Source organism: Mirounga leonina, unplaced genomic scaffold (assembly GCF_011800145.1).
Source record: "Mirounga leonina isolate KUSES-001 unplaced genomic scaffold, KU_Mleo_1.0 Mir_174, whole genome shotgun sequence".
Lineage (NCBI taxonomy): Eukaryota > Metazoa > Chordata > Mammalia > Carnivora > Phocidae > Mirounga > Mirounga leonina.
In genome coordinates this window covers 76,093,578-76,118,509 of record NW_023270451.1, presented here as the reverse complement: position 1 = coordinate 76,118,509, position 24,932 = coordinate 76,093,578, and the positions used below count along the sequence as shown (strand labels likewise).

General features: G+C 39.0%; 1 protein-coding gene across 3 annotated transcripts in view; it reads right to left on the bottom strand.

Moving 5' to 3' along the window:
• The window catches only part of TTC26 (tetratricopeptide repeat domain 26), a 56,877-nt gene extending 32,150 nt beyond the window's left edge, over positions 1-24,727 (bottom strand). Inside the window, exons 1-8 of one of the 3 annotated variants that reach the window (XM_035021199.1) lie at positions 24,622-24,727; positions 23,973-24,110; positions 20,218-20,310; positions 17,666-17,780; positions 15,955-16,004; positions 9,192-9,337; positions 8,082-8,253; positions 1,433-1,507 (exon numbers count right to left, since the gene is read on the bottom strand). In XM_035021199.1, coding sequence (XP_034877090.1) covers positions 1,433-1,507; positions 8,082-8,253; positions 9,192-9,337; positions 15,955-16,004; positions 17,666-17,780; positions 20,218-20,310; positions 23,973-24,110; positions 24,622-24,624 — 792 coding nt within the window. In that variant the 5' untranslated portion in view covers positions 24,625-24,727. Of the gene's footprint in view, positions 1-1,432; positions 1,508-8,081; positions 8,254-9,191; positions 9,338-15,954; positions 16,005-17,665; positions 17,781-20,217; positions 20,311-23,881; positions 23,942-23,972; positions 24,111-24,621 lie in introns of those variants that run through there. The other 2 variants (XM_035021200.1, XM_035021201.1) reach the window with 2 other exon arrangements.
• Positions 24,728-24,932: the final 205 nt, after the last annotated feature.

Genomic DNA, 24,932 nt, shown 5'->3' with positions numbered 1-24,932 from the left:
TAATCCCACTCTCCAAGGGTAATCTCTATTTACTAGCTGATATACCCCCTCTAGTCATATATACATATCGTGGTTCTTTACTCTGGCTGTACATTATATCCACCTGGGAAACTGTTAAGAAAAAAAATACTGATAGCTGAGCCCTAGCCCAACCATTAAATAAGAATCTCTGGGGGGTGGAGCCCATGCATCATTATTTTTAAAAACCTCCCAAGTGATTAAAATGTGCAGTTGTAAATGGCATTGCATTATCTAGGTGATATTTCCCATCCCCCCTTTCTTGTTTTATCTGCTTATTCTCCTTCCTTCAGCTCCTTAAACGCTCTCTTGGGACCATATTTTTCTCCTTTCTTCTTACAGTTTAGTTGTCAGAACTGTAGCTATCATTTCTCTTATGAAACTCCTAAATCTACTCTCCAGTCCTAATCTCTCTCCAAGCTTGATTTCCAGACTACTATCTCTAATACATCATTCTCCACAAAAATTTAAGTTGATAAACTAGATGAGAAGTGAAAAGAGGCAGAAGCTCATAATAGAAACTATCCAGAGAAAATTATATCTGTGATGGAGGCCTGAAATAGAGAAGGAATGGAATAAATATAAGACTTTGCCAAGAAAGAATCAGTAGGATTAAGTGACCAAGCAGATATCAGAGGTAAAGGGGAGGAGAGAGTCTCAGCAGAATTGGTGCTAAAAAGGGGAACAGAGAAATCAGAAGGAAAAGGTGTAGGTATTATTAATGCCATTTTCTGATGAGGGATCTGAAATTCAGCAATATTATGTAATTTTCCCAGTGTCCCCAGGTGTCTGAGTTGAAAGCATCTGCTCTGTGTCCACAATATTGCATTATCAATTAAACTTTACCTGAATGTGGATACTTTTTTTTTATCAATGGCCGTCAGAGTCCAGCCTTAAGCCTGACCGCCTCTTTATTTTTTCCTTAAGACTTTCCTTTTCACTATGCCCCAGGACACACTTTCTGTTCTAGTAAGCTTAGCCTGCTCATAATCTTTCACATATGTCATTTTTGTTCTAACTCCATATCCTTGCCTTCAGCGAACCCTCTAAATCTCAGCCAGCCTTCAAAGATGAACTCGAGTTGGACTTTCACCAGAAAATCCTTCCCGTTTATTGTACCCCACAAGGATACATGTCTTTTGGTCTTTGCCAACAGAATGAACACTTGGACCTACACTGCCTTGCACTTCTTTCTAAATGTTATGTATGTATTACTGCTCTCCCAGGAGGGGTTTCCTTGAGGGAAGGACCTGATATCTAGAACTTAATTTTCTCTCCTCCATAGCAAGGAGGGGCTCACTTGGAGTAGAGAAGTATTTGTTGCAATATCTCCCTTCATTCACCCTTCTAACTGCTGGGAAATACCGAAGTAGGCTAAGACTCAGTTCAGTCAAGACAGGAAACTGCTATTCACCAGATTGTGCTTGATGAGTTCTTTAGCAAATTCAAAGGAAGAAGAAGCGTTGTCCATCAAGCTTTTGAGTTCTGCCTGAAATTGAAAAAGGAAAGGCTTAGGAAAATGACAAGTGTACAGTTCTTATGCCACATAATTGCACAATGTTTTATAGTTTACCAAGAGTTTAACATGCCATTTCATTCGTATTTCATTTGTTCCTCAGGACTCTAAGAGTCAGTGTGATTGTTAACCTCATTTTACAGATGAGAACATTGAGGCTTATAAACAATAAATGATTTGAAACTTACACTAAGCAGCAAGTTTGAAACTGGTAAGCCCACGTCTGAAGACTCCTACTTAATCTTTTCTTGCAGCGTCAAAGGTGATAAAGGAGCTAAACTTTTGAAAACTGGGGTTAATTCTTCAATCTGATCATTCCACCTATATCCCGAATTCTCACAGTACCTCCTTCCGGCTGCATTGGCCTTTTATTTACTTAGCACAATTAAAATACCTTCTCCTATTATTTATTAGACTTATCAGATCTCTTCTGTATTCTATTACCCCCTTCACTCCCTGTAGAACAAACGGTCAGTCATTTCCAGCATCTTCACTAACACCTTAGATTCACTTATCCTTCCTCAGCTTTCCGTTATTCCTACCTTGCCAATCTATAATTTTGAGTAATCTTCCTCTCCTCCTTTTTCAACTTCCATCAGTTAGGTAGCTAAGCTTCTCAGGATAAAATAATTAAATTCTTGATTGTTCTCACTAACCACTACAAACTTGTTCTATTTGATCTCATATGGGATTGCGCATCTGCTTCAGCAACCCTTTTATTAATCCCTTCTCTTGTCCACAGCAGCAATTCCAAAGTGTTTGGTAATATTAGGCTAGATCAGCAGTTTTCAAGCTTTTTGATCTCAGGATCTCTTTTATAATCTTAAAAATTATTAAGGATCCCAAAGAGCTTTTGTTTTAGTGGGTCATAGCCCACATAAATAGCCCACAGTACAATATATATTGTATTAGAAATTAAAACAGAAATTTTAAAGTATTCAATTAATCAAAAATAATAATAAGCCCACTACACATTAACATAAATATCTTTCACTTAAGAAAACTGCATTTACAAAACAAAAACTTAGTGAGAAGAGTAGTACTGTTTTATATTTTTGCAAATCTCTTTAATGTCTGGCTTAAAAGAGGACAGCTAGATTGGCATGTCTGCATCTGCATTTGATCTCTTTTGAAATTATGCCGTCTCTGGAAAGCTTCATGGCACACTTGAGCAAAGGAAAGTGAAAAGACAAAATCTTTTAGTATCATGAGGACAGTTCTGATTTCAGGCAGGGCCAGCCAGAACTGCGCCAAGTGAGATGCCTAGGGCACAGAATTTAAAGCAGAACTCACTGCACATGAAAAGATGTTCAGCATCATTAGTCATCAGAGAAATGCAAATCAAAACCACAAAGAGATTTCACTGCACATCCAATGGGATGGCTACAATAAAAAAGTCAGATAATAACTGCTGGCCAGGATGTAGAGAAATGGAAACTCCTATACACTGCTGGTGGGAATGTAAACTGGTGTAGCTACTTTGTAAAACAGTCTGGCAGTTCCTCAATTAAATATAGAGCTCCATATAACCTAACAATTCCACTCCTAGACATATACCCAAGAGAAATGGAAACACATCCAACACATGTCCAAGAACATGTACACAAATGCTTATAACAGCATTCATTAGTCATAATAGGCCAAAAGTGGAAATGACCCAAATGTCCATCAGCTGATGAATGGAAAAATAAAATGTAGTCTATCGATACAATAGAATATTATTTGGTCATAAAAATGAATGAAGTACTAATATAGGCTACAACATGAATAAATTTATAAACATGCTAAGTAAAAGAAGACAGTCATAAAAGTTCACATATTGTATATTACTTTTTAATGAAATATCCAGAATCAGCAAATCTAGAGTCAGAAAGCAGATTCACAATTGCTTGGGCTGGGGGAATGGAGGGCCAGGGGTTGATGGAGTTTCTAAGGGGCATGGGGTTTCTTTTTGAGGTAATGCAAATGCTCTAAAACTGTGGTGGTGATTGCACATATCTGTGAATATAATAAAAACCAATGAATTGTATACTTTAAAAGGGTGAATTATAGGGTCTGTGAGTTACATCTCAATGAAGATGTTAAAAAATAAAACTATAAATGGAAGATATGGATCATCTTATCCATGTTAAAGTGAAAATGACCTTTCTAAAAGCATGACACCAATGATAGAAACCATGTAAGAAATATTCTGCATGAAACATATCCTTTTACATTCAAATTTTCTGTCCTTATATTTAAAACATATATTAGGGTTTTGTCTTTTCAATCTAATTTGCCAATCTTTGTCTTTTAATTGAGAAATTAAACCTTTTAGATATAATATATTTATAGGGGTGGCTGGCTGGCTCAGTCGATGGAGCATGCAATTCTTGGTCTTGGGGTTGTGAGTTTGAGCCCCATGCTGGGTGTAGAGATTACTTAAAAAAAATAAAATCTTAAAAAATAAATATAATATAGTATAAATATAGATAATTTGGATTTGAAAAAGGCAAAACAAGAAGGCTTTTAGAAGATAATACCAAGGGTGCCTGGTTGGCTCAGTCAGAAGAGCATGTGACTCTTGATCTCCGGGTCATGAGTTCAAGTACCACACCCGGGGTAGAGATTACATATTTTTAAAAAATAAATTTTTTCTTAAAAAAAGGAAGATAATACCGGAGAATATGATCTTGGGCCAGGAAATCATCTTAAACAAGATACAGAAAGCACCAAACATAAAGGAAAAGATAGATAGCTTTGACAATCTTTCTGCCTCCAAAATATGTGATAATTGTTAATATTTACTGAGAGTTGGGGTGCCTGGGTGGCTCAGATGGTTAAGCATCTGCCTTCGGCTCGGGTCATGATCCTGGGGTCCTGGGATCGAGCCCCACTTCGGGCTCCTGGCTCAGCCGGGAGTCTGCTTCTCCCTCTCCCTCTGCCTCTCCCACTGCTCATGCTCTCTCTCTCTCTCTCTCTGTATCTCTGTGTCTCAAATGAATAAATAAAATCTTTAAAATATATATATATATTTACTGAGAGTTTACTATGTATATCAAGTTAGAGACTTTACGTACATCATATCATTTAATTTTTACAGAGACCCATAATAAGTCAGTCTATTACTTTCCTTATTTTGCAGGTGATGCTTAAGGAGGTTAAGTAGTTCACTGAAAGCCACACACCTACCACCCAGAAGTGAATTTGGGGTCTATCTGATTTCAAAGCTCCTGCTCTTAATCACTGCTCTGGAGGCCTTCCCAGTTTGGGGGAAAAAGTTCTTTTAACTAGTTATCCTCTGAAACTAGCATTCCCCTTCCTTTCAGCAGCATCTTATTGTCACTGCTTCTACTGCTCCATGACCTACTTGTCATCCCTCTGCCATAGCCTTTATGACAAATCCCAGTCCAAGCAATTACTCACCCATTCCTTATCTCGTTGTCATCTAGTTTCGAACCCCAATAATAATGATATCCTAATCAGAGTAGGACATTGTAGGAAATCCTATGAAACCCAATGGCTTTTTCTCAATCTTCATTTTTATTGACTTCTTCTGAACCTCCTCCTTCTTTATTTTTTTTTTTAAAGATTTTATTTATTTATTTGACAAAGAGAGACACGCGAGAGAGGGAACACAAGGAGGATAAGTGGGAGAGGGAGAAGCAGGCCTCCCGCCGAGCAGGGAGCCCGATGCGGGGCTCGATCCTAGGACCCTGGGATCATGACCTGAGTCAAAGGCAGACGCTTAATGACTGAGCCACCCAGGTGCCCCCTCCTCCTTCTTTAAACACGAGTCTCCCTTAATTTCTTAGTCATACTAAGTGTGAAGTCTTAGTATTCTCATTCAACCAATATTTAATTGACACCAACTTTGTGTGTGCGTTGTGCCAGGTACCAGGACACACATGTCAAAAGACACAGTTTCAATCCTCAATAAGCTTGTCTAGATGAAAGATAACCAGGCAACTAGCAGATAACATGCATGGTATTTTATATCTGTATCTACATATATACCTATATACATCTACAAATATCTATCTATAAATCTATCTATCTATCTATCTATCTACCTATAATCACATATAAGAGAAAAGAAGAAAGTACCCCTAAATTTGCAGTTAAGTCTATGGGCTTTAGAGTCAGATAGACAAGGGTTTGAGACCTGAATTTGTCACTTGTTAGTCATAAAACTTTGGGCAAGTTATTTAAAGTACCTCAAGAATTAAGTGAATCAGTACAGATTATATCATGCTTACTACAAAAGGGCGGAATGCTATTGGTGTTTGTGGAGAGAACGAACCATAGAATATTGGATGGATTATACAAATTACTAGAGGAATGCCTGATTTTTAAGTGGTTTAATAAAATTATCGGCAAACACAAATTATATTCTACTGCTAACAACCCCCTCCCCAAAAAACCTTGTCAGGGTACATTTGACATAGTCATCTCCTGCTGGAATACATTATAAAATTAATATGTAAATGGCACAGACACAATTTCAAGTGAAAAAGCATGTCTTTTGGGGGATAGGAAATATAGTTTGGTGCCCTGACTTGCATCATGCTAGACCTACAGAATACTGGTTAACCTCGCTACCCATACCAGACTATGGAAAGAACACGTGCAGACAAAATGTAAACATTTAATAGACTGGAAAATATTGGCAAATCCCCAAGATTAACTCAAGGTAGAAAGGCAAGAATATATTTCTTTTATTTGCTCTTACCAAAGGCCATAAACTCTAAAGAGATCAAATTGCGAACCAGTTTACTATTAAACTGCTGATGCTGGAAACCAGCCAATTAGGCAGACTCCGGGGGCTCTGTAGTTGAAGTGAGTACACCCAAGAACATATTATACACAACATACAAATGGACTGCTCGATTGCATACTAAGCAGTTGAAGTGGTGGGCATTTGTATTGCCAGACAGACCACTTTCATTGACATAAGCCACAAAAAGTGAATCTGGGCCTATGCACAGGACACATGCTTTCCACTCCACCCCTCTCCCACAATTACTAAATACTGTTTCACTCAGGAGCTGAGTCTGCTGTCAGCGATGTAATAATGTCCCCTGCTATTACATTTACACAGTGAATTTTGCTTTGATAGAGTTAGTTTGCTGGTTTCAGTTCCTTTCCCTCCTCCTCCAGTGGCACGATCCCAGCTGGGACTGTTTTTTGGGCAGGGGTGGGATTTTAAAATTTTGACACATGCACAAATTTTACATTGAATCTTGGTGGCTTCTGCCAGCAACTAAAATAATGGTTGAGGAAGTAATTTCCATGGCCCCCCTCACACTGTTAATCTAAAGATTTTTTTTTTTTTTTTTTTATTCATGAGAGAGCGAGAGAGAAAGGCAGAGGGAGAAGCAGGCTCCCAAGGAGCAGGGAGCCCGATGCGGGACTCGATCCCAGGACCCTGAGATCATGACCTGAGCCGAAGGCAAACGCCCAACCATCTGAGCCACCCAGGCACCCCACACTGTTAATCTAGAAATGACTTGTATAGGGGCGCCTGGTTGGTGGAGTGTGTGACTCTTGATCCTGGGGTTGTAAGATCGAGCCCCATGTTTAGTGTAGAGATTACTTAAAAAAATGAAATCTTTAAAAAAAAATCACCTGTTTATTACATAAATAAGTATCTGTAAATAAATATAGTATAGAACATGCCCTCTTTTTTCTCTCTCTGTATATGTGTATATATGTGTGTGTGTATAGTGTTAAATAAAAGAGGTCCCATGTATGGTCTACTATGCACTCTCAGTTTCCTACATAAAGAAAGCTAAAGCAGAATTTCTCCACAGGATTGTCAGGGGAACTAAATAATAGATACAAAGCATTCTGCACAGTGCCTAGAAGTTAGCTAATTTCTAAGTATTTATAAAATGTTTATCACTATTGCCTCTTGAGATAATTCTGAAAGAGATGGTGAATTGTACCAAGCAGAATAAGGCATTCCAGGAAATGAGAAAAGCTATGATAGTAGGAGAGCATGGTGTGTGGAACAATGTCAGTGGCTAGACTGGAGAGGACAAAGCTAGAGGCAGAGAAATTATTTAAAGAACCGAAATAAAAGATGAGGAGTGCCCAGACTAGAACAGTGGTAGAGGAGAAGAAAGGATAGATCAAAGAGATATCTAGGATGCAGAACTGAAAGGAACTGGTAGATGATTAGATGGGGTGGTGAAGAAAAAGACTGATGGAAATCCTAGGCTTGCAATGTGATTTATATGCTGGTGACAATGAACCACAGAGTCACAAACCTATTTTAGAGGAAGAAGCAGAACTGTTTAGTTTTGACATATTTAAGGTAATGTAAAGCATGTAGGTAAAGATATCTACAATACATTAGACACACAGAATTCAGAAATCGACATTTTTTTTAAATATCTAATCAATATAAATATTTACATATAGTTGGTTCTCATAGAATCACCCTGGCGATAACAAAGGGATATTAACCAGGAGTTACAAATAATAGAGTCTTATGAATAACCCAAAAAGTATAGGGTTATTCAAAGTGGAATTAAGTAAATTAAAAACATATTTCCATCACTACCTCAGCTGCTTTGCCGTTGTAAAGGCGAAAATGATTACAGGCCTTAAGATTGAGTGCGATGGTGCTATCAGGAATTTGCTGAAGGTAAACTGCCAGAACTTCTTGAGACACATCATAGTAATCCAACTTGTAGTAACATAGGGCCACATACACATTGAGGGCAAGGTATTCCCTATTAGATGAAAGAATTAAGGGTTAACAGTTTAAGTCTACTTCATAGTAAGGTTGTCAAACTACAAAGACTTTTTTAATGGCTCAAATGGACAGCCAGGTGAGAAGGACATGAATTTGCCTTTTGAAGAAAGAAGGCAAGATATCATCAGTGCAATATTTTTCTTTTGTATTGTAATATTTGGATGTTTTTATTTAAGTAGAACGAGAGATGACAACTAAAGGAGAAAGGGAAGCATTCAACTCCTACCAGTTCATGTTAAAAAGACTAAACTAATGTATGCTGTAACTGGTCTAAACTATAAATAAGCATACATCAGACAAAGGATGGACACACAAAGCAGGCAGACTCCATGACTGAGAAGGGGAATGGGTTGGGTGCAGGTAAGCAAAAGGGGAGAAGGCAGGTGGATGAGGTATTTTGGGGAAGTGGGAAAGATACCCAGCGGTCAGTGATAAAGTGGGAATGTTGGTTCTTCAGAATGGTTTATTTCTAATTTTGTCAGCAAATTCCCTACAACCTATTACAATGCTGAAATGATACATTTAGATCATGCATTTTCAACAGGGGCCATATCATCCCCAAAGGGGTAAAAATCCTTATGAAGAAGTGGAAAATCGTACTCATTTTAAGTATAAAGCCTAGATATATGTTCAGTATATAAATGGACATACAGTATATCTTTGGTTTCAAACTTTCATGAGAAGGTGATGGGGGAGGAGGGAGACCAAAAAGGCTCCTTGGAAGGGTGATAGTGAAATGAAAATGGAGAAATCCTGATCTGAGAATAAGAAGTCCTTAATCTGACCACATTATTAGCTAAACAGATTTGAACACATGGTGATAATAGATCGAAAGGACACTAGGTCCTCAGCCAAACCAGTTCCAGAAAAAAGCTAACAAAATGAGATTTGGAGTAGACATGAAAGGACACAGACCTGTTATCTAGGAGTATTCGCTTATAAATATCAATAGCTTCTTGGTAGTGAGATCGCATATAGTGGATTGAGGCCAAACTGAGTTGATCTTCCGTGATATCCTGAAGATTCTGATGAAAGTTCATCAACTTCTTCTCATCATTAAACTAAAATTGTCAGAGAGAAAAAGACATGTAAAGATTCATGTTAGAGTACAGTTAATCAACACCTATGGTACAGAGATTTTAACTCCTCCTTCAGCCATTTTTTCTCTCAGTTCTCTCTATTTCCCTTCAGTTCCTTGTCTTCTCCCCTGTCTCTCCTTCAGAGAAAGAATGAAAACAGCCTCTGGAGCCATAGCCTTGACAATGGAAAGACTTTGAATCACAGCTAATATTAATTACTTGATCCCTCCTCCTCCTTCTTCCTTTCTATTTTTTCCCCTATTCTTTTTATCATTCTTATATGCTGTTTATTAGAGAGACATTTTAAAATATAAAGACACAGTAAGGTAGAAAGTTTAAAAGTATGTAAAGAGAGGGGCACCTGGGTGACTCATCTTAAAAAATGTTTTAAAAAGTATATAAAGAGATATAATAGACAAACACTAAAAGAGAGTGGTGTAGCTCTACAAATATGACAAAGTAGACTTTAAGTGAAGAGAAATTTTTAGAGATAAAGACAGACATTTACAATGATATTACAATCCACTAAATGGACAGAACAATTCTAAATTTGTATATACTTAATGATAGAGTCTGAAAAACATGTAATGCAAAAACTGAAAGAACTAAATAGAGATGGACAATTATACTATGAAATTTTTAAATGCATTAAGAATAATTATTTTTATATACTGCCTATGGATGATTTGATAAACTTTCTGTAAAATAATTTAGCAATATCAATTAAAAGCTTTTTTATTTTTTAAGTTTTTAAAATTTATTTGACAGAGAGAGAGACAGCGAGAGAGGGAACATAAGCAGGGGGAGTGGGAGAGGGAGAAGCAGGCTTCCCGCAGAGCAGGGAGCCCAATGTGGGGCTTGATCCCAGGATCCTGGGATCATGACCTGAGCTGAAGGCAGACGCTTAACAACTGAGCCACCCAGGTGCCCCTAAAAGCTTTATTTATTTATTTTTTTTAAGATTTTATTTATTTATTTGACAGAGAGATGGAGAGAGAGCACAAGTAGGCAGAGAGGCAAACAGAGGAAGAGGGAGAAGCAGGCTCCCCACTGAGCAGGGAGCCCGATGAGGGGCTCGATCCCAGGACCCTGGGATCATGACCTGAGCCGAAGGCAGCCGCTTAACCGACTGAGCCACCCAGGCACCCCAAAAGCTTTATTTTTAAAAAAATATTTATTTTTAAAAAAGTATTTATTTTAGAGAAAGGGAATCCGTGCATGTATATAGATAGATAGATAGATAAATGTGTGTATATATATATGTGTGTGTGTGTGTGTGTGTATACGCACACACACACTCACAGGAATAGAATTCAGCCATAAAAAAGAATGAAATCTTGCCATTTGGGACAACATGGATGGATCTAGAAAGTATAATGCCAAGTGAAATAAATCAGTTAGAGAAAGACAAATACCATATGATTTCACTCATATGTGGAATTTAAGAAGCAAAACAAATGAGCATAGGAAAAAGAAGAGAGAGACAGGCAAACCAAGAAACAGACTCTTAATGATGGTACCAGAGGGGAGGTGAGTGGGGGGATGGATTAAATAGGTGATGGGGATTAGGAATGCATTTGTCATGATCATGGGGTGCTGTAAGTATTAAAAAAATACATATATACATACAATGTACAATCTAAAAGTCAAATAACTAGGAAACATTAAATAAATTATGATACACGCATATAGTGAAATGTTATAAAGACCTTTTTAAAGATTTTTAAATTTTATTTATTTATTTGAGAGAGAGAGTGAGAGAGAGAGCACAAGAGGAGGTAGGGTCAAAGGGAGAAGCAGACTCCCCGCCGAACAGGGAGCCCGATGCGGACTCTATCCTGAGACTTCAGGATCATGACCTGAGCCGAAGGCAGTCGCTTAACCAACTGAGCCACCCAGGCGCCCCTAAAAACCATTTTAAAAAGTCACAGTCTTAAAGACTAGTGACTCAGGGATACACTCATTGTATAAAGATAAGTTAAAAAAAAAAAGCAGAAGACAAAAATATATATTCAGCATGAGTCTCATTCTACAAAACAAAAAATGAACAAAATGTACATATGTGTATAAAAATAATTATCTTTATTTATTTGAGAGAGGGAGAGAGAGAAAGAGAGAGAGAGAGAGAGAGAGAGAGAGACCACAAGCAGGGGGAGGGGCAGAGGGAGAAGCTGACTCCCTGCTGAATAGGAGCCTGATATGGGGCTCGATCCCAGGACCCCATGATCATGACCTGAGCTGAAGTCAGATGCTTAATCAATGGAGCTACCCACGTGCCCCTTAAAAATAATTATCTTAAAAGGAGATATAAGATACCAAAAGGTTGAAATGCAGTTACCTTTATTATTTTTTTAATTTAAATTTTAGGTAGTTAACATACAGTGCAATATTGGTTTCTGAAGTAGAATTCAGTGATTCATCACTTACATACAATACCAGGTGCTCATCATAAAAAGTGCCCCCTTTAATGCCCATCCCCCATCCAGCCCATGCCCCATCCACCTCCCTCCATCAACCCTCCGTTTGTTCACTATGGTTAAGAGTTTCTTATGGCAAAAAAAAAAAAAAAAAAAAGAGTTTCTTATGGCTTATTTCCCTCTCTCCTTTTTTTTTCTCTTTCCCCTTCCCATATGTTCATCTGTTTTCTTTCTTGAATTCCACATATGAGTGAGATCCTATGGTATTTGTCTTTCTCTGACTTATTTCACTTAGCATAATACACTCTAGCTCCATTCATGTCATTGCAAATGGCAAGATTTCATTCTTTTTTATGGCTGAATTATATCCCATTATATATATATATATATATACCACATTTTCTTTATCCATTCATCAGTCAATGGACATTTGTGCTCTCTTCATAGCTTGGCTATTCTCGATAATGCTGCTATAAATATTGGGGTGCATGCATCCCTTTGAATCTGTATTTTTGTATCCTTTGGGTAAATATCTAGTAGTGCAATTGCTGGATCATAGGGTAGTTCTATTTTTTTTTTCAGATTTTATTTATTTGAGAGAGAGAGCGAGAGAGCGAGCATGAGCGGGGGGAGGGGCAGTGAGAGGGGGAGAAGCTGACTCCCCACTGAGCGAGGAGCCTGACTCGGGGCTCTATCCCAGGACCCTGAGATCATAACCTGAGCCAAAGTCTGACGCTTAACCATCTGAGCCATCCAGGCACCCCAAGGCAGTTCTATTTGTAACATTTCGCGGAACCTACATGCCGTTCTCCAGAGTGGTTGCACCAGTTTGCATTTCCACCAACAGTGCAAGAGGGTTCCCCTTTCTGTGCACCCTCACCAACACCTGTTGTTTCTTGTGTTGTTAATTTTAGCTATCCTGACGTATGAGATGGTATGAGAGGTTTTGATTTGTATTTCCCTGATGATGAGTGATGTGGAGCATCTTTTCATGTGTCTGTTAGCCATTTGGATATCTTTTTTGGAAAAGTGTCTATTCATGTCTTCTGCCCATTTCTTAATTGGGTTATTTGTTTTTTGGGTGTGGAGTTTGATAAGTTCTTTGTAGATTTTGGATACTAACCCTTTATCAGATACGTCGTTTGCAAATATTTTTTCCCATTCTTTAGGCTGCCTTTTAGTTTTGTTGATTGTTTCCTTTGCTGTGCAGAAGTTTTTTATCTTGATGAAGTTCCAATAGTTCACTTTGGCTTTTGTTTTCCTTGCCTCAGGAGAGGAGTCTAGTAAGAAGTTGCTATGGCTGAGGTTTTAAGAAGGTTGCTGCCTATGTTCTCCTCTAGGATCTTGATGGTTTCCTGTCTCACATTAAGGTCTTTCATCCATTTTGAATTTATTTTTGTGTATGGTGTAGGAAAGTGGTCTAGTTTCATTCTTCTGCAGGATGCTGTCCAGTTTTTCCAACACCATTTGAAGAGAATGACTTTCCATTGGACATTCTTTCCTGCTTTGTCGAAGGTTAGTTGATCATATAGTTGTGCATCCACTTCTGGGTTCTCTATTCTGTTCCATTGATCTGTGTCTGTTTTTGTGCCAGTACCATACTGTCTTGATCACTACAGCTTTGTAATATATCTTGAAATCTGGAATCATGATGCCTCTTCATTTTTCAAAATTGCTTTGGCTATTCAGGGTCTTTTGTGGTTCCATACAAGTTTTAAGATTGTTTTAGCTCTGTGAAAAATGTTGGTGGTATTTTGATGGGGATTGCATCAAATGTGTAGATTGCTTTGGGTAGTATAGACACTGTAACAATGCTTGTTCTTCCAATCCATGAACACGGAATGCTTTTCCATTTCTTTGTGTCCTCTTCAATTTCTTTCATAAGTGCTCTATAGTTTTCAGAGTATAGATCTTTTATTTCTTTTTTTTTTTTTTAAAGATTTTATTTATTTATTTGAGAGAGAGAGAATGAGAGAGAGCACATGAGAAGGGGGAGGGTCAGAGGGAGAAGCAGACTCCCTGCCGAGCAGGGAGCCCGATGCGGGACTCGATCCAGGGACTCCAGGATCATGACCTGAGCCGAAGGCAGTCGCTTAACTATCTGAGCCACCCAGGCGCCCCAGATCTTTTATTTCTTTAGTCAGCTTTATTCCTACGTATCTTATTGTTTTTGGTACAATTGCAAATGGGATCAATTCCTTGATTTCTTTTTCTGCTGCTTTGTTATTGGTGTATAGAAATGCAACAGATTTCTGCACACTGATTTTTATATCCTATGATTTTGCTGAATTCATGTATCAGTTCCAGCAATTGTTTGGTGGAGTCTTTCAGGTTTTTTATGTAGAGTATCATGTCATCTGCAAATAGTGAAAGTTTGACTTCTTCCTTGCCAATTTGGATGCCTTTTATTTCTTTTTGTTGTCTGACTGCTGAGACTAAGACTTCCAGTACCATGTTAATTAGTAATGGTGAGAGTGGACATCCTTGCTTGTTCCTGACCATAGGGGAAAGGCTCTCAGTTTTTCCCCCATTGAGGACAGTATTAGCTGTGGGTCTTTTGTATATGGCCTTTATGATGTTGAGGTATGTTCCATCTATCTCTACTTTGTTGAGGGATGCTGTATTTTGTCAAATGCTTTTTCTGCATCTATTGACAGGATCATTTGGTTTTTGTCCTTTCTTTTATTAATATGGTATATCACATTGATTAATTTACAAATATTGAACCACCCCTGCAGCCCAGGGATAAATCCCACTTGATTGTGATGAATAATTCTTTTAATGTACTGTTGAATTCGATTTGCTAGTATTTTTTTTTTTTTTAAGATTTTATTTATTTATTTGACAGAGAGAGACACAGCGAGAGAGGGAACACAAGCAGGGGGAGTGGGAGAGGGAGAAGCAGGCTTCCCGCTGAGCAGGGAGCCCAATGCGGGGCTCGATCCCAGAACTCTGGGATCATGACCTGAGCCGAAGGCAGACGCTTAATGACTGAGCCATCCAGGCACCCCGATTTGCTAGTATTTTATTGAGAATTTTTGCATCCATGTTCATCAGGGATATTGGTCTGTAATTCTCCTTTTTAGTGGGTGTAGATGTTATTTCCTCTTTCAATTTTTGCTTACTTATATTTTATTTAATAGAATTAATGTGTAACTTCTATAACATGGAAAATTATTTTTAAAAAACCATTTTATGATGATGATCAAAATTACTGCTATAAATCAGGGGTGCCTGGCTGGTTCAGCAGGTAGAGAATGTGATTCTTGATCTTGGGGTCATGAGTTCAAGCCCCACTTTGGGTGTAGAGCTTACTTAAAAAAAAACAAATAGGGCACCTGGGTGGCTCAGATGGTTAAGCGTCTGCCTTCGGCTCAGGTCATGATCCCAGGGTCCTGGGATTGAGTCCCACATCGGGCTCCCTGCTCCTTGGAAGCCTGCTTCTCTCTCTCTCCCTCTCTCTGCCTCTCATGAATAAATAATTAAAATCTTAAAAAGAAAAGAAAAGAAAAGAAAAGAAAATTTGGGGTGCCCATCTGGCTCAGTTGGAAGAGCCTGTGACTCTTGATCTCAGGGTCGTGAGTTCGAGTCCTATGTTGGGTGTAGAGATTACTTAAATGAATAAAAAAAAAACTTTAAAAAGGGGAGTGCCTTAGTGGCTCAGTCAGTTAAACATCCAACTCTTGATTTCAGCTCAGGTCATGATCTCAGGGTCGTGAGATCGAGCCCTGCATCAGGCTCCAAACCGGGTATGGAGCCTGCTTGAGATTCTCTCTCTCGCTCTCCCTCTGCCCGTCCCCCTCCCCTGCTCTTGCATGCTCGCTCTCTCTCCTAAAAAAAAACAAAAAAAACAAAACTTATTGCTATAAGGCAATTCTGAAAAGTGTGTATTTCTAGGAGTTAAGGTGTCTCAGAGTCTGCTTCCAAGAGACAATAGGATAGTTGAAACAAACTAATCTTAAATGACTACTACTTAAGAAGAACTAAAATCTAACATCTCTTAATTAGTAGTGTAAAGAATACTAAGGGGAAGAAAATCCTATAAAATTAATATCTATATTCTACTTGTTCTAGAAATATCATTAACAAGCATTTCTAGTTCATTATCTTTCACCATTGTTTTTAACAAGAAAGAAGAAAAAATATTTTAAAAACAAAAATGTGAAATGAGAACATAAATACCTTATGAGCCAAGTGGAAGAGGAGGCGGTTTTGAAGTCGGCTTTTTGGAGCTGGAAAAAAACGTTCAAACCGCTTATTAATTGTCTATGGCACTTAGTCCCATGCAAGAATGACATGAGACTCAGATAATCTTCCCAAAACCTTATCTGTGTGACCCTGATATGTCTCTACTATAGTATATACTATTTTAGTCTGATCCCTACCTGCAGTAGCAGCAACGGCATGAGGAACCAGAAAAAAACTGTTCTCTTCTTCCCCAGCACTTGTTCTACTTGCTTCTATCATGGTGACCCACAGCTCAGGACGCCACACATACAGTTCCAGTAGCAGCCCATTGCTGTGCTGTTCACACACTGACCAAACACTGGAAATAAAGTTATGTTTATCCCAATTCATGTAGAAATCCATGTCATTCAGCTGTTCTTCCAAGTATTCTTTGTCAATTCCTTCTGAAATCTCCTTTTCTTCAATTATGTGGCCTTATTTTCTTAAATACTAGCCCAATCTCTACTCCACAGATCTTTTAGCATGATAATCTGCCACACTGAAACAGTCAACCAAGCGAAAAGGTTAACACCTTTCAAGTTCCAAATCCACTTTGCACTGTTGAAGAATTTTCCTAATTCTAGATACCTAACCCTACATCTTTTTACAGAAAAAACTCATACTTCAAAGCATTAAAAAGAAAAAAATTATATGGAAAGATAGATAGCTACCTTGATCACTTTCTATGTGTCTAACACTATTCTAGGCACAGATAAAGTCTAGAAACATGAGATAAATATGTAACTTAAAGGCCCATATAACTAGATTAAGAAAAACTACATGAATACACAGGAAACAGTTTGGGTTCAAATGAAGAAAGGCTTCGAGTTCCACATGATCCATGAATTTGAGCTGGAATAGTTCCTAAATATGTATACATCAGTTAATTCTCTAAGAATTCTATCCTGGAATATATTCTTCCCTAACAAATTTCCTAACAAACATTCCCTTGCCCAGTTTCTCTACATTTCTTTGAATTTAATTTGATTCATACTCTCATTATTCTTAATCTTTCCTCCCCTGTTTCTCTTTGCCCTATTCTTATTTGCAAGTTGATGTCCAATTCTTCTTAGACAGCTGTCAGGACAAGTAAAGCAAATGAAAACAAGTCTAGATTCTTCAAGCAGAAATTACTTGGCTTCTCACTCAGAAGCAGGGAAAACAGCTATAAAATCCACATCCCTAGGGCTTAGACACCTACCTCCAACTCCTACAACAACATGAATATCCTACTATGAGGGAGCCTAAAAAAGATAACATGTCCTTTTTGCTTCTCTCGTCCTGCTTGTCTGCTGTAGCTTCTGGGGTGGTGGGGTGGGGGGGTGGGGAGAGGAAGCAGCACAGAGATTAACTCTCTCTTTAAACATAAAGTTGCTCAGATTCAATGTTCTTTGAAGATTAAATCTATTTTCTAGTTTTCTTTTCTTTTTTTAAAAAATATTTTGTTTTTAAGTGATCTCTACATCCAACATGGGGCTCAAACTTACAACCCCAAGATCAAGAGTCACATGCTCTACGGAGTAAGCCAGCCAGGCGCCCCTATTTTTTAGTTTTCTAATTGCACTTGGTTTTTCCTCAATAGAAAAAGGAATTAAATGTTTTAAAATCTCCAAAATAACTCATACCATTAGTGATGAATACTAGATATTAAAAGGGGCCATTTTACCTTTAAATCCAGCGGCTTCAGCTTGTTTATACATCCCGAGAAAAAAGTAGGTACAGGCTAGGTTCACCCAGACTTCAGGATTGCAATTTTCCTCTTTTGTCACATTTTCATATTCCTGAAATATATATTAAGCAGGGATCTCATTTCAGCAGTAAAGCAATCGATGAGCAATTCCTCTATAATGGAATAGGATTTCTTACTGAGATTGAGCAACTTCGCATTTAGGGAATCCTATATGCTCCTCAACTATTCTGCACCGGCAAGGTTAAATACTGAAGCTACAACTCAATCCTACCCATGGGGGGCCAGGGGGGAGGGGCTGTTGTCCACATAATCTTTTTTTTTTTTAAGATTTATTTATTTATTTGAGAGAGAGAGAGATGAACACCGGGGGGGAGGGGCAAAAGGAGAAGAGAATCAAGCAGACTGCATGCTGAGTGTGGAGCTGGGTGCTAGGCTCGATCTCACACCCGAGATCATGACCTGAAACTGAGTCTGACGCTTAACTGACTGCACCACCCAGGCAGTTTTTTCCACTTTAAACTTGTTTTTTTCTCTCCTTTTTAACACTGATACGGGCTAACAAATAGCCGAAATGAAAAATAACTAAAATATTTTTTATTTTTGCTAACTTAAAAAGACAAACAAAAGGGGTACCTGGGTGGCTCAGTCGGTTAAGCTTCCAACTCTTGGTTTTGGCTCAGGTCATGATCTCCCGGTCATGGGATTGAGCCCCGCATCTGGCTCTGAGCTCAGTGTGGAGCCTGCTTTGGATTCTCTTTCCCTCTCCCTCTCCACCCCCACCTCAAAAATAAATATATAAATAAATAAATTCTTAAAAAAAAAAAAAGGAGGGACGCCTGGGTGGCTCAGTCATTAGGGTCTGCCTTCGGCTGGGGTCATGATCCCAGGGTCTCGGGATTGAGCCCCCAGTCAGGCTTCCTGTTCACAGGGAGCCTGCTTCTCCCTCTCCTCCCTGTTTGTACTCCCTCTCGCTATCTCTCCCTCTCTCAGATAAATAAAATCTTTACTTTTTTAAAAGATTTTATTTATTTATTTGACAGAGAGAGAGAAAGAGCATGCAGGCAGAGGAAGAGGAAGAAGCAGGCTCCCAACGGAGCAGGAAGCTCAATGCAGGGCTCGAACCCAGGACCCTGGGATCATGACCCGAGCTGAAGGCAGACGCTTAAGTGACTGAGCCACCCAGGCACCCTATAAATAAAATCTTTAAAAAAAATTTTTTTAATTAAAAAAAAAAAAGGAAAACAAAAGATACCTTATAAGAAATGCATAGGTTCAGTTAACTTAAAATCTGATAACCTTAATATACTACAAATATCATTTCATTCTTTTTTTTTTTTTAAAGATTTTATTTATTTATTTGAGACAGAGAGAATGAGAGACAGAGAGCATGAGAGGGAGGAGGGTCAGAGGGAGAAGCAGACTCCCCGCTGAGCAGGGAGCCCGATGCGGGACTCGATCCTGGGACTCCAGGATCATGACCTGAGCCGAAGGCAGTCGCTTAACCAACTGAGCCACCCAGGTGCCCAATATCATTTCATTCTAATTGTTTTCTGGCTTTATTTATTTGGCTTTACATTTTAAAAAGGCATTTTTTCCCTGACAAGAACACTTTCTGAGATTTACTTTGTAACTATGTTTTCCATATACTCTTACTATTTACCAGTATATACCAGATACCTTTGATTATTTTTCTTACTACTTTTGGGCTACTCTCTCTCCCCTATATCTTTCACAAATACTACCAGCTTCTATTCTGTCCTTTTCATATCTTCCCTTTGCCCTCACTGATTTTGTTGTTTTTGTTTTTCGTCATACCTCCTCATTACTTGATCTTGGACATTTAATTTTGATTATGCATGTTCTATAAATATCCTTAGGTTACATTCGGGGGGTAAGAATATGTGGGAAATGTTTAAACAATTTCATTTATGCTTTAAAAACTGCTTAACAAAAGTCAGCTATAATTTTATCTAGATTCATATTCCTATAGATTGCTCATTACATAGATGCTGTTTACAATGACCAAGAAAAACAACTTTCAAAACTCAACTTGCACAAATATAAAGATGACCTTTCTTATGTCTAAAATTAACCAAACAAAATAAAAATGAACTTCTTTTGAGAAAAGCATTATGGAAATTTTATCAAAAGGGTTTATTTTTCTTCTGAAGATTTCCTTAAGAAATACTAATATTAATATTTCGAACAATCTCATTAGTATATATCTAAAAGCAAAGAGTAAATAAGACATTCATATATATATATATATACATATATATATACATATATACTTGAGCTTATATGGAAGATTTCTGAAGCAATACATCAAACAAGAGCCAATGGTTGCCTCTGTTAACAAAGAAATAGGATTGCGGAAGGCAAATAGGTGATGTTTTTTTCTTTTTACTTTGTTCCCTCCTGTATTGTTTAAATTTTACCAGGAGCATGTATAATTATAATACAAAGCTTAATAACTTTTTCAAAATCCTTGTGTTGTAATTTTTTTTTTTTTTTTTTTTTTTACTAACCTCCAAAGCTCTCTTGTAGTCACCCAGGTGAAAAGCACAGTATCCAATCCACAGATTAGTATCAGTTTCTTGTTCCCCAACATGACGTTTGAACTTCAGGTTAAAATTTCATAAAAAAAGACAAGAAGAGAAACGAAAGGAAAAGAAAAGACAAGAAAAGAAAAAAGAAAAAAGAAAAAGACAGACTTTGAATAAACCGTCAATTTAAAAAACTGCTATGTTGGGGTGCCTGGCTGGCTCAGTCACTGGAATGTGTGACTCTTGATCTCGGGGTTTTTAGTTTGCATCCCACACTGGGTGTAGAGATTACTTAAACATAAAATATTTTAAAAAATTAAAATCAAACAAAGAAAAAACCCTGCTATGTTAAACTACTGATAAACAAATCAGCAAGGAAATCGCAAGTAATAAAAGTAAGACAATACTGTTTAATTAAGACTATACCTAGGGAACTCAGCACAATTACCTTTTTTTTTTTTTTTTTTTTTTAAGTAGACTCCACACGCAGCATGGAGCCCAACGTGGGGCTTGAACTCACGACCCTGTAATAAAGATGTGGGCCGAGATCAAGAGTCTGATGCTTAACCGAATGAGCCATCCAGGCACTCCAGCACAATTTCCTTCTGTCACAGAAACGTATGTTTTTTTGAATGTTGCAACAACAACAGAATATACATTTTATTTATTCCAAGAAGCATCATCAAATGCTGGAACAATTATTGCTGCAGAGCAACTGAAGCAGGCTATATTGAAACAATGTGTATAACTGTATGATCTTCTCAATTCCTTTCAATGTTAGGAATTAAAAGAATTTTAATGTTTGCTTTATACATTATTCAAGAAAACTATAGCACAGAGGGGTTATTTCTTAGACATTCACAAGATGAAAAATCTAGTTCACTTAATATTTCCAGTTGAAAGAAACATATATTTTCAAATATTTCACATTTGTTTTCCTGTATTTACTGACACCTTATTCCAGAAAGTATTTAAGAGTTATCCCCATTACAATTTTGGGGGTTATTAAGGAACACGAGATTTATGCAAAGTATCTAATGCCAAATAACTGAAGGTTAGAGAGATTAAGCAATGAACTCAAGACCACCACAGCCAGGGAAGGTACTAGCAGGGACCACCACAGCCCACTGACTCCACCACCTGTGTTCTCACCCTCCATGCTCTACTGTCTTCCAACTCACACTTCAAATCTGTCCTAGTGGTGCACACATATATTTATTCATAGGTATGACCTTTCACTGAGAATAAGCTATTAAATCATTCTATTACTCCTGAATAGGCTTACCAGGGCCTATCAGAATTAAGGATATTTAGAAGACTGGCCTCATTTATGTCCATTGTGAAAAAATATTTATGAATTCCCCAGTGAACTGAAGTCCTGTTCTGGAGGAAAGGAGTGAGGCCTTGAAGGAGGAGTTTGAACTCCCATGGTAAGGTGAGAGTTTTCCATTCTACAGGCTGATAAACCAAAAAATTGGTAAAAAATTAAACAGGGAGCCAACACATATTTATAGATCATTGGTATAGAACCCTAGGTGCCTTGACTATTACAAAATGAAGACATCCATTAATACTTTTTGGTCTAGAATAAGAACTTACTCCTGTAGTTAACTCCATAACATTAGAAATCTTCCTTTCATAAAATGCTGTGGATTTGAGTACAGTGTCTTAAGTCTGAAGAAATTCTTATTTGAAGGCTCCCTGAATTTGCTTCAGGAATTACCTGGAACCACAGGAAAGCTCATGAGACCCCCTTCCCCCAAACACAGCAGTTCCCACCCCCATACATCATGGCACTGTGACTGCCCACCTAAGAATGTAAGCACAGAATAGAGCCTCCCTGACAACTTAAAAACAGTGTGGGATTACACAGTAAGGAAAATGTGGTCATCGTCTTAAAGAAAAGAGAGAAGAGAAATAGGGACTGATAAAAATTAGACATATGGGGCACCTGGGTGGCTCAGTCGTTAGGGGTCTGCCTTAGGCTCAGGTCATGATCCCAGGGTCTTGGGATCGAGCTCTGCATCAGGTTCCCTGCTCCGCCAGAAGCCTGCTTCTCCCTCTCCCACTAACCCCTGCTTGTATTCCTTCTCTCGCTGTCTCTGTCAAATAAATAAATACAATCTTTTTAAAAAAATTAGACATATACCTACCACTGAGTCCGTTGATTTACAGAGCTAGAAGGTCTTTCCAAGTCAACTTCCCTACTTTATTTTTTTTAAGATTTTATTTATCTATTTATTTGAGAAAGAGAGAGAGAGAGCCTGAGATGGGGGGGGGGGGGAAAGGGGGGGGCAGAGGGAGGGAGAAGAAGACTCCCCTGCGAGCAGGGAGTCTGATATGGGGCTCGATCCTAGGACCCTGAGATCATGACCTGAGCCGAAGGCAGACACTTAACTGACTGAGCCACCCAGGCGCCCCCAACTTCCCCACTTTAAAGATAAGAAAGCTGACACCAAAAAAGTCAAACAAGGTGCTCGATATCAGAGCTAGTGGGAAACAGAAGACTATACATGGAAGACTGAGAAATATATAAAGCTAATTAAAACAATTATTGTTGATAGATTACAAGTAATATAACTGAAGTAGTGCTATGGAGAAATGACTGGCACAACATAACTAGGCTGTGCTGTCAAAACTCTTCTCTTCGTTCTTTGGTGCGCCCCTTCATCCTCCTATAACATGGGATTCCCACAAGGTAGTTTCTCAAAGTGTAGTATCCTTGGACAACCTGCATCAGAAGCACTTGGGCCACTTGTCAAAAATGCAGGTTCCATGGGGCGCCTGGGTGGCTCAGTTGGTTAAGCGACTGCCTTCGGCTCAGGTCATGATCCTGGAGTCCCGGGATCGAGTCCCGCATCGGGCTCCCTGCTCGGCAGGGAGTCTGCTTCTCCCTCTGACTCTCCCCCCTCTCATGTGCTCTCTCTCATTCTCTCTCTCTCAAATAAATAAATAAAATCTTAAAAAAAAAAAAGTGCAGGTTCCTGAGCACCACCACAGACTGATTTGGAAAGAATCAGAATCCCTAAGGTAGGAGTCCAGGAGTATATACTTGAATAAGTACCCCAGGTGATACTGATGCACATTAACAGTTGATAACTACTGCCATAGAGATTCGAAGTATTTTCTGAAGATATAGTATTCTAGACAATAAGCATGAAGCATGATGGTATTATTTAAATGATCCAAATTTTATAACATATAATAGGAATAAAGCATATATTGGTCAGCAGTCAGGATAAACACTGTGTGAACTGATACAATACTAAATGTCCTTCCATTTTATAGCTGAATTCCCCATCAGTGGGACTAGAGATAATTAAAAGTATCCCTCAAGAAGTAAGTCTCTCTTCTTAGTTCATCTTTTTTTTTTTTTAAGATTTTATTTATTTATTTGAGAGAGAGAATGAGAGAGCACGAGAGGGGGAGGGTCAGAGGGAGAAGCAGACTCCCTGCCGAGCAGGGAGCCCGATGCGGGACTCGATCCAGGGACTCCAGGATCATGACCTGAGCCGAAGGCAGTCGCTTAACCGACTGAGCCACCCAGGCGCCCTTCTTAGTTCATCTTTAATCAGGTCTATCGTTGACACGGAATCTGCAATCTGCGCCTGACTAGATTTACAGGAAGCCCCCCAAAAGCACCCACCTGTTCCAAGAGCATAGAACCGACATTCACCCTAGCATGCATCCATATTCTGGTATCCACCTCCTAAGAAGCAACCTTCTTTGCACATTACCTCCAATAGGGTAATAGCTCCAGTGAAATCTCTTTGTGAAAGTAGCTCCTCTAGTTTCGGAATCTTCCTACCTTTCTTCTTTCTTTTGTCAGTGTGCGGTAGGTCCCCGCCTACAGCAGGTTTGGCCCTTGAAAGCATCTGTGAAAGAAGCAACAAAGACAAAGATAGCTTTATGATCCAACTCCGACAGTCAGTTTTAAACTCGGAGTGACAGCTCTAGGATTTGCATGTCAAATCCTTACCAACGAACCCCAGGGAAGCCCGTTCAAACTCTCCGTAACACGTATTTTACTCAAAGGGCCATCACTCTGCACTTGAGCTGAACCCAACGGCTACTACACCTAATCCTCTGTATCAGTTCATTCGAGTGGGCTAAGAGATGCTTTCGCGCCGCTTCTGTCATCTCAGCCTTTCCTTGGTCTGCTTTCCGCCCCACGCGCAGCTTAGGTGCGGAGAAATGGAGAAGCAGGGGGAAGAAAGCTTCGAGGTGTTTACAGTTGCATCCCTGTCTCCGGTGAGAACAGGGGTAAGGCAGGGAGATCATCCTCCGCTGACACCCCTAGACTTCAACCAGAAGTGTGCTGGGAACCTCTGATCTCCAGTCCTAGGTCCTACTCAAAGTTCTCCCTCACTGTTCCGAGCCACTAACCATCTTGGCGTTGGTTCGGTGAGCCCCTTCCCGGGACCGACAGCAAAGGCCGGGCCTCAGCGCCTCTCCGCATCCACACAGCTCCCTCCGTCTCCACGGCAACCCTGCGGGGGTGGAGTCTGGTTCGTCACGGAGAAGCGCTCTCAGGAGAACCGGTGCCACGGCTCTTTGGTTCCGGTCCCTTCCGCCGCTGAAGGAGTGAAGTCCCTTAGGAGGAGAGGCATCGTTCTCGGTCCTGGGAGTGAAAGTTTGTATCTCTGCTTATGGGTTTACTTTAAGAAAAAACGAATTCCAACAGCATTCTTTTTCAA